Source organism: Zea mays, chromosome 4 (genome assembly GCF_902167145.1).
Source record: "Zea mays cultivar B73 chromosome 4, Zm-B73-REFERENCE-NAM-5.0, whole genome shotgun sequence".
NCBI lineage: Eukaryota > Viridiplantae > Streptophyta > Magnoliopsida > Poales > Poaceae > Zea > Zea mays.
Genome location: NC_050099.1, coordinates 207,341,636 through 207,352,034, shown reverse-complemented (window position 1 = coordinate 207,352,034; position 10,399 = coordinate 207,341,636). Strand labels below are relative to the sequence as shown.

Sequence of the window (10,399 nt, the reverse complement as noted above, 5' to 3'; positions counted from 1 at the left end):
ATAGCGTTAAATAATGTTTATTTTAGGTTAACTGTAATCAAATACCATACTAAAAATTAATACCGGACTATTCAAACTTGTTCGCCTGCAATCGAGTGTAAACCATTACCATTACACTTCTTTACGTTACATTTCGTGAACCAAACAACATCTAAGTTTTTTAAGATGCTCTTAAGCGGGGGGCCCACACCAGCATTTCATCGGGCCCGCACGACGGCACGAGCAGACGGCGAGACCCGCTGGGAAGGCTTTCCCATCCTAGTTGTCGGCGCCTCCTCCACATCGAGTGCGCTAGGGTTTTCTCTGCCCCTCGCCCGCCGCCGCAGCCGCCGATGGCCGAGCGCTGGCGCTCGAGGGCGCGGCGGGACCCAGACCTGGACGAAGATGCTTCCCCGCCGTCCCGGCAGCCGCGCCACAGCGGGGGCGACGAGGAGGACGATGAGCTGGGGAACGAGGATCTCAGCCTGGAGATCGTCGCGCGCGCGCAGCGGAAGCGGCGCGGGGAATCAGCCGGCGGAGTGCCCGTGTTCGCCGACCTTCTTTCGGTGTCCTCCGCCGACGAGGAGGGCGCCGTGGTGGAGCTCGATGAGGCGGATGAGCCCCGGAGGAAGCAGAAGAAGAAGCAGCGCCGGAAGCAAAGGAAGAAGCATCGGAAGGAGACTACAGAGGCTGCGGCGGGGGCCGCCGTAGAGGTGGATGAGAATGCGGTAAGCTTGAGGCTTGAGCATTCTCCTCCCCCTAGCTCCTTTCGTATGGCTGTTGTGTTCAATTCCACGTTGAAGGTTCAGTGCCTATAGCTAAGCAATCTCTGTCTAGAGCCTACTACCCCTCTAACCTGGGTGCTGCGTCCAGTTCAACAGTGGAATTCGTGGTTCAATGCTTATAGCTAAGGAATCCCATATAGAATCGAGTGATTGTATTGCATAGTGGCGATAGTGCCTACTACCCCTCTATTGTGAGCTTAGGGGAAGCTTCTGAATTACGCTGATTAGTAGTGCAAACTAGCATCTTTGCTCGTCCTGCTGTTGCTGGCCAGAGTTAGCTGATTTCATATATAATTGAAGATTATCTGAAGACTGATATCCCGAGCGCCTTCTTTTGCTGGGGATTAAGTTAAAAACCTTTTGAGCTCAGTGTTCCTTCCTTGGGAACAAAATGCCAAGTTTATCTCCTTTAAAGGCAGTAATTAGTGGCTTTATTCTTTTTGGCTTCAGGTTTGTAGCACCGAGGAGGGGCCCATTGGGACAGCAGAATCGGTGTTAACTGAAAATGGGGCTGATGCCCCTGCATCTGATAATATGGTTCTGCGGAAGCTCCTTGTAAGTTACATGTAAATTTATTGTGTTTGTGCTGCTAATGTAAGCTTACCATTGTGTTACTTCTACTTGTGAACAGCGCATACCGAGATACTTTGATCCTGGGGAAACACTGTTGGAGACTTGTTTTAATTGTAGCGAGGAAGGGCATGTAGCTGCAAACTGTCCATTGGAAAAGCGAAAGAAGCCTTGCTTTGTTTGTGGGTTGTTTGGGCACAATGCAAAGCAGTGCACGCAGGTTGGTCCCCTTATCTCCGAGGGATTATCACTCGGTGACTTGGGTATGCCCATCATGCCCTTGACTAGCTCAAACAATTTAGTTTTTGTTGTTTGAGACTTTGAGTGTAATGTTTCTGTTTAGGATGATAGTTCAACTCTTTTAATTTTAATATGTTTCACTTTGTTTAGTTTGCAATTTCACAATCCTGCAAATGTACTTTGCTCATGCTGTGATGTCTTCAAGAAATATATGTTAAGCTTGTTACTTGGAACAGTCATAATATCTGTGTTGAATTGTTAAGAGGACCAGTATGTCTAGCAGAAAAGGAAATATATGTTGAACTTTGTTACTCCAAACATTTGTAGAAAATTTGCCTTCTGTTTAGCTCCTGCTCTCTATGAACACATGCCTTTCTAGACAGAAAGGAAGTTCATCAATCATTACTGATTTACTGCACCAAGTGCACTGGATGTGATATCTTAGCACAACACATACGTCTCATTCAAACTAGATCTACTACCGACTTTGGTTAAACAACTACTTTATACTCATCATGCCAGCTCATCTTTTGATTCCTGTACGGCTGTACTTTATACCTTTTTCCTCTCTTCACTGAGCTAACTTTCCTTATCCTCATGCTTGTTCTCATCATTTGAGCAGCAGCATTATCTTTATCTTTATGATTTATAGTTTCAAATGATTTTGTGATATATTCTCTTTTCATATCCATGCCTTCCTTTGTATTCAAAGTAAAGAATGGTCAAGTTTCTTTTGTTTGTTTCAATCTTCTGTGTTATTCATCTGTTTTGGTACTATTATCTGTACATATTATTTTATGATTTTCTGATGATTGTTGTCGGTGTTTAGAATTCTCAAGAATAATCAAATCATTGCTATATTTCATAGGGTCAAGACTGTTTTATCTGTAAAAAAGGAGGCCATATGGCAAAGGACTGCCCTGATAAGCACAGGAGGAATGATCATCAATCCACATTATGTTTAAAATGTGGAGAAATAGGTCATGATATGTTTGGATGTACCAATGATTACCCACCAGATGATATCGAGGTAGTGTTTCTTTGTCTTGTTTCAGCTAATTTGTTATCTTGTTGCCATAATGGGATTTTTGTTTGTTAGCATTTGTTTTTCAGTCTCTATTTCCCTTTAGTGTTGGTGTGAAGAAATGCCTACAAAGGAATTAATTATGAGTTACTTTTTTTGAGTGCAAATTGTTGCAGGCTAGGTGACTAGGCTGTAACTGTAAAAATATATGTTTGATTAATGTTTCTGTATGTAATACTAGGTATATTTGATGATGTGTGAAAGCAATAGAGATAGCGCAAGATAATAGGTTGACTGATTGGAGAGACCTATGTACATATATAGGGGAGGTCTTGTGGCTTATGGAAACAGAACCAAACGAGATCTCCCCGTATCTCGCTAACCATATACAAGGGCTGACCTGCTATACCTGACACATACCCATACCATACACACACACACTGTATATGACACTCTTAACATATACAAGGGCTGGTCTGCTATACGTGGCATGTACCCATACCATACACACACTGACACACACACACACACACCATATATGGCAGTCTAACACCCTCCACAGTCACAACGACGATGGGACGAACGTATATGGCGGTCTAACATATACAAGGGCTGGCCTGCTGTACCTGACATGTACCCATCTCTCTCTCTCTCTCCCTCTCTCGCACGGGCACACACACACCATATATGGTAGTCTAACACCCTCAGTCTAATACCCTCCATAGTCACAACGGACCACAGGGCAGAGTGTCACCGCTGTTCCACTTACTGCATTTGTCGCGGCGGCATAGTGAGAGCGGCGATGGGAATGGCGGTCGAGGTAGGAGAGCTGTAGAGGTCGGAGCTAGAGGCGTGGAGGCTGGTGGCTGAGCGTCGTTAGTGTTGGCGGCCTCGACATGAAGTGCGGTGGCTGGGGGAACTATCGCCATGTGAGCTCTTCAAGAAGGAGGTCTTTGCGCGCCCGCAAAATAGATGGGAAGGGTTGTCCGCAACAAAGATGAAGCTCAATAGCTTCGAAACAACCGTTGAGACAATGTAGGACGTTGAGGATGAGGCTGCAGTCTGAGACAAGTTTCGTCGAGGTCACTGAGGGTGTCAACCATGCCTTTGAGCTTGCGGTAGTAGTCGATGATGGTGAAGTCCCCTGGGTGAAGGTTTAGAAGGCGACGTCGAGGGAGAGGGCATGAGTTTTGCGGTTGCTGATGAACTGCCTCAACGAGCTCGTTGGAGATGGTGTTGATCCACGTCCGCACGACGCAATCCATGCGGTCCTAGTCGAGGGAGACGAGGGCAGAAACGTTAGAGGACGTGGCCTTCAAGGGAGTACTGACTGACGGTGATGAGGAACGACTTGTGCTAGCAGGCATAGAACGTCGAGGACATGACACATGAGAGTGCGAATGTTGTGCACAACAACAACCTGGATGTGGAGATTGAGGAGTGCAACTGCCTCATGAAAAAGGGTATCGTGGGTGTGTGGCGCATCAACGACAGAGGCGTTGTCCTCGAGGTCAAGGTTGGTGTCGTCCGGAGGCGGTTTGAACACAACATGTGAACAAGCGGCATGGTAGAGGGCGGTGCTGATGCGAGCAGCCACTGCGTCGTGCTTAGCCTCAGAAGCACAAGCAAGGATGGCGATGCTGGTGGCTTGGGCCTTGCACTCGCGTTCCTACTTGGCAAGGCGAGCAGCATCAGCCTATTGGAGAGCAGCAGTGGCGGCGGCAGGCAGATCGACGGTGATTGTGCTGGTGCTGGCAGCTTCACTAGAAGCAGTAGCGCCTCTTGGCTGCGCAGGAGGGTCGCCAGCCATAGAGCTGGTGTGGCGGATGACACACAAGCAGGGAGCAGCGGCAGCGAGAAGCGGAAGGCTAAACCTAGGGATACCATGAAAGCAATAGAGCTACCGTAGGATATATAATGTATGTAATGTATATGTATTTGTTTATATGTGTATGCACACAAGCACACACAATATATACGAGGGTCAGCCTGCTATACTACCTATACCATTTATACACACCATATATGGCAGTCTAACAACATGCCTTCCATTCCATAACAAGATCCCTGAAACTTGCATATGCAATTTTTTTGAATCTACACCGTATATTACAGGATAAGATAGGTGCTCTCTATGTAATACTTAACTATTTGTGCAGTGCAATAGTGTCCCAGCTGCAATGTTAGAGTCACAAAGCCATGGATTATGTAGAAGAGCTTACCCCTTATAATTGCATTTTTGATTATGCAGAAAATAAGATGCTACGTGTGTAACCAGAAGGGCCATCTATGTTGTTCCGACTTCTCTGACGATTGTCCGAAACAAATTAGCTGTTATAATTGTGCCCAATCTGGTCATTCTGGTCTGGTAAGTTCTAATGCTCATTATAACTCATCTAATTCGTACTGTTGCCACACGTTGTTTCTCACGGCAGGTGACTAACATTGGACCTATTATAGGGATGTGCCAAACGCAGGGAAACCAGTGCTGTCACAACTCCAACCTTATGCTTCAAATGTGGCGAGGAAGGTCACTTTGCACGTGGCTGCACAAAGAACGCTAAGGTTGTTACAAGCATCCCACAAATGACCTTCCAGTTACAGTAGTTACCTGTGTTTAAGTCCCTGTTTCTTTTTTCTGCAGTCCGATCGGTCGAAAGGCAAGTCATCGTCGCATATTCAGAGGAAGGAGAAATGGAAAAAGGCTTCCAGTAGTGCTAGATCAGCTCCTTATGACGCCCGAAAAACAAGCAAAAGGAAAAGCCCCCATCTCGAGGAAAGAGTGGGCACACCTCGTCATAAACCCAAATCGAGGGGTGGCTGGACTGGTGGAGATGATCTACCATTGAAGAAGTACAAATCCAATGGGTGGGGCTCTCCATCTACTCCCAAGAAGTCTTACGCAAACCACCAGTTCTTGTCTGGTTGCGACTACCTCACTCCCCAGCCTTCACGAAGGCACAACTACCATGGTACCATGTCTTCACCGAATCACCAATTCTTGTCTGGCTGTGACTACTTCACTCCCGAGTCTTCACGAGGGCACAGCCATGGTACCATGTCACCGAACTGGAATTATTCACCCAGCGCCAGGAAGCATGGGTTCTCGTCATCAAGATTCGCCGCGGCTGCCGCCAGCAACACCCATGTCCGGTTCGGGAGAAATTAGCTGGATGCACGCGCCTGATATTGTTGTTCGTTTTAGCCATAGATAGATACCAATTATCTCCTGGGGATGAACTCTACCTGTCGTCGGTTCATGCCCTTTCGATAGTTGTTTGTTCTGAGATTATTATATATGTAATCGTGGTTCAAACTATTTATTATTTTTTTTTACTGTCTTCCATGGCATGGCGTTGATGCCTTTTGCAAAAACGGCAACTGAAAGTCTGTAACTGTGCTTTGAGCCTTTCCCTGATGTTTGAGTGGGCAGTGCATCACTGATGCGGCATTACATGCAAATGGGTAACTCGTCAAAGTGCTTGGGATGACATGCATTTTACTTGCTCGGGCTTTGGCGGCTTGTTCTTGAAGGCGAGGATTCGTGTCCAGCTTCTTCCTGTACGCCTCCATCGATGCCCGCCGCGTTCTCATTATCCTTCCTGCAGGGGTCTGTGACTGAGCAGGTAGTGTGCCATGTCATCACCGACAGCGTCAAAACCAACAGTGGCCGAATTCCGCGTGAAACGTGTTGCACTTGCACGTCCCAATCTCCATAGGAATATAGGAGATGTATATTTTATATTGTATGGAATACTTTGATAAGACCATCTTGCCCCGCTTGGAGACCAACTTGAGACCACCCGCTTGGAGATTCGAAAGGAAAGAACATATCCGACCGGCCGAAAGCTGATGGAGAGAGACAGAGACATGAGTACATGACCCCTGAGTTCAGTAGAGCAACGACAAAAACGACAAGGACGGGAGCTTGCACACCTATCCGAACGATCCCGCCCACGTTCATCGGCTACTGACTGCTGGCCTCTTTGCGAGCTGAGAGATGGATTTGGCCAGAGCCCTGGAATTGTGACCCCCTGGTCATGTTGAACTGGGGCCATAAACATTGATCATCACTCAAACCAGATTTTAGACGCTAGTTTTTTTTTGGAAATGAAAGATATATTAATTTCAAATTCGTACAACGAGTTGTAAGTAGGGGTGGTAACGGGCCATTTAATTTAGCCTAGCAAATTTAAGGATCAAGTCAAGCTAGAGCCGGATCATAAAACAATACAATTTTGAACTAACAAAATTAAGGGCTTTGTTGATTTGTGAAGCAAGTATTAGGGCCATGATCCATTACCACCCCTAGTTGCAAGTTCTTGAAAACGTATCTTCCGACCTCTGTCCCATGAAAACACACAACCAACACCGTCGATATAACATATAACCGAGTACAAACTGTTAGAGAAATATATATTTTCAATTTTAATTTAATCTAGAAAATCACAGTGATGTATGTGACGACATGTATGTGCATATGTGTATCACTACTCACATAAGCAGTAAACAACAGTAAAATATGCACAAATACTAAGAATATAGTTTACCCTACGGAGGGACCGATTGTGGCAAGAAAACCAGCTGCGCGTCCTCGTCGTAGCGAGCCCTGGAATTGTGCCAAGAAAACCAGCTGCGCGTCCTCGTCGTAGCGAGCCTCGCCATCTGGCTGAGGTTCTCCATCTGGCTGGCCTACCTGGGCAGCGACGCCGTGCCCATCTACGCCCTCGCCACCCTCTTCAACTCCCACCGGTGCGACACCGGCAGCAGCAGCCGTGCCGGCGTGGAGTTCCTGTGGGCGTCAATCATGTTGGTGCACCTGGGCGGCCAGGACAGCATCACGGCCTACAACATCGAAGACAACGAGCTATGGCGACGGCATGTCTTTACAGCGGTGTCTCAGGTAATAAGATCAGCAACGCAGTGTCCCAATAATAAGCAAGAAAAGAACCACCCTATGTGCATGCATGTTCCAACAACAAGAACTCTACCCCCGTGCTTAGTGCTTGAAATATGGGTTGACCTTTTCGGGCCAGCACGAGCACGGCCCAAAAACATAACCCCAAAGCACGACCCGACACGAAATAATATGGGCCAGACTATCATGGTCTAAAGATAGGCTTAGGCCGGGCCTGAAATTCCAGCCTGTCGGGCCCCCCACACAGCCCGACACGACCCAATTAAGCCCAATTTATTTAATTTTCTTTAATTTAATAAGATATCGACTATATATTGTTGTGATATTTTGAGTTTATTGGTCAAATGATGCTAGGATTGTTTAATATCTTTAATTTAGTAAAATATGGATGTTGGGACCATGCTTCGTCGCCAAAGGTCCTGCAGGAAGAAATAGCTTCGGCTAAAGTTGCTTATACATGATGACCGAAGCTACCACTCATGAAGCTTCGGTGTTATAGCATGTCCGAAGACGAAGGATCGAACCGATTTAAAAATAGAATGACCTTTTAGTCCATAAGGGTCTGAGTCATTTTTATAAACTTTTATAAGGGGCATGATTGTAATTCCTTACAGACTGTGTCCTATGTCTATAAATAGTGAACAATATTCCTTTACTGTTCACGCATTCCTGTAATCGCAAACGCATTGCTCGGGAATTATTATCTGTCAAGGCAAAGGTATAGATGTACCTAAACATTATGTTCTGACATTTCAGATTCATATAATAAAATATATGAATGATGTTATCTATTTCTGATATGTTTATCTTTAATGTTTCATGTTTAATATTACTTCGTATTATTTTGTAAGTCTAATCACGAAGGTGCGACCTTCGTGATATTCTACTCATGGTCTTCGTCCGAAGTTCATTAAATTCTTGGGGAGATAATGCTTCAGCGGACGAAGGGCATTAATATTTAACATTTTATGTTGCCTTGTTCTTAATTCATAGCATTTGAGAACAAACCCCCAACATTGGCGCCCACCTCCGGTGAACTCACTTCCACTTTCCTGAGACAATGGCTTCGTTCAAGAACCAAGCTGGAACTGCTTCGGCTCCGAAGCTGATCCTCCCGATAACATGCAGTTCATGCTCAGAGCCGGCTAACAAGAAACAGAAGAAGGAGGCACAGAGAAGAGTACAACATGTAGGGGTACAAGGACCCTTCATCAAGTCAAGATGGTCTCACATTCCAATTACCTTCTCTCAAGAGGATCTTCAGCTCAAGGATTACCCACACAATGATGCTATGGTTATCTCTTGTGTGATCAAAGGATTTCTGGTCCATAATGTTTTGGTTGATACATGCAATGCAGCTGATATCATATTTGCTAAGGCCTTCAGACAGATGCAAGAGCCCGAAGACAAGATCCATGATGCCACACATCCCCTTTGTGGCTTCGGAGGAAGGCAGATTGTAGCACTTGGAAAAATCACGATGCCAGTAACCTTCGGATTTATCAACAACACAAGGACTGAACAAGTTGTGTTCGATATTGTTGACATGGAATACCCTTACAATGCAATCATTGGTCGTGGTACTCTCAATGCCTTCGAAGCAATTCTTCATCCAACATATCTTTGCATGAAGATACCTTCGGACCAAGGACCTATTGCCATTCATGGAAGTCAGGAAGCTGCCAGAAGGGCCAAAGGAAATTGGACAGACTCAAAAGCAATCCATAACATAGATGGAGTTGAAGCTTGTGAGCAGTACAAGTTTAGAAGGGAGAAAGCTGCTTCGGCCGATCAGCCGAAGCCCATGCTTTTATGTGAAGACATAGCAGAGCAGAAGGTGCTATTGGGATCCCAATTGTCTGAAGAACAGGAGAAAACCTTGATAAGGTTTCTGTTCAACAACAAAGATGTTTTTGCATGGTCAGCTAATGATCTTTGCGGAGTTAACAGGGATGTTATTGAACACTCGCTCAATGTTGACCCATCCTTTAGACCCAGAAAGCAGAGGCTTCGGAAGATGTCTGATGACAAGGCCGAAGGTGCTCGGAATGAAGTGAAAAGGCTCCTCAGTGCCGGAGTTATTAGAGAGGTAAAATACCCAGAATGGCTGGCTAACACTGTTATGGTAAAAAAGACCAATGGTAAATGGAGAATGTGTATTGATTTTACTGATCTCAACAAGGCCTGTCCGAAGGACGAATTCCATTGCCAAGGATAGATTCTCTAGTTGATGCATCAGCTTCATCAGAGCTTATGAGTCTGCTGGATTGTTATTCAGGCTATCATCAAATTTGGATGAAGAAGGAGGATGAGCCAAAAACCAGCTTCATAACCCCTAGTGGAACATATTGTTACCTTCGGATGCCCAAGAGGCTCAAGAATGCTGGAGGAAGCTTCAGCAGAATGACAGCGAAGGTTCTTCATTCTCAAATAGGCAGAAATGTGCTAGCTTATGTTGATGATATCATTGTAAAAAGCACGAAGCAAGATAATCACATTGCTGATCTGAGGAGACCTTCGCTAATTTTAGACAGGCCGGTTTAAAGTTGAATCCAGAAAAATGTGTCTTCGGAGTGAAGAAAGGGAAGTTTCTTGGCTGTCTAGTTTCAACAAAAGGGATTGAGGCTAACCCAAATAAAATCGAAGCTATCCTTCGAATGGAACCACCAAGTACAAAAAAGGGGGCTCAAAGATTGACAGGAAGACTAGCATCTCTCAACAGATTTATATCTAGATCAGCAGAGAGAAATTTACCATTTTTTGAAGTGCTGAAGTCAGCCGAAGTTTTTCAACGGGGACCAGTTCAGCAGAAAGCCTTCGAAGAGCTGAAGCAATATTTGATAGACCTAACAACACTAACTCCACCAACGCCAGGGGCTCCTC

The 10,399-nt window shown here is 45.5% G+C and overlaps 1 protein-coding gene and 1 long non-coding RNA gene across 2 annotated transcripts; both read left to right on the top strand.

The window, feature by feature from the left end:
• Window positions 1-237: 237 nt before the first annotated feature.
• LOC103654520 (zinc finger CCHC domain-containing protein 7-like) lies at window positions 238-6,039 on the top strand. Its single transcript, NM_001326581.1, has 7 exons — window positions 238-707; window positions 1,215-1,319; window positions 1,396-1,554; window positions 2,443-2,604; window positions 4,850-4,966; window positions 5,059-5,163; window positions 5,243-6,039. The coding sequence occupies exons 1-7, from the start codon at window positions 333-335 to the stop codon at window positions 5,765-5,767; spliced, it is 1,548 nt and encodes a 515-aa protein (NP_001313510.1). The 5' UTR covers window positions 238-332; the 3' UTR covers window positions 5,768-6,039.
• A 961-nt stretch (window positions 6,040-7,000) lies between these two features.
• On the top strand, window positions 7,001-8,171 carry LOC103654519 (uncharacterized). The gene is made up of 2 exons (XR_566156.2): window positions 7,001-7,501; window positions 7,895-8,171. It is a non-coding gene; the product is annotated as an uncharacterized lncRNA (long non-coding RNA).
• The last annotated feature ends 2,228 nt before the right edge of the window (window positions 8,172-10,399 follow it).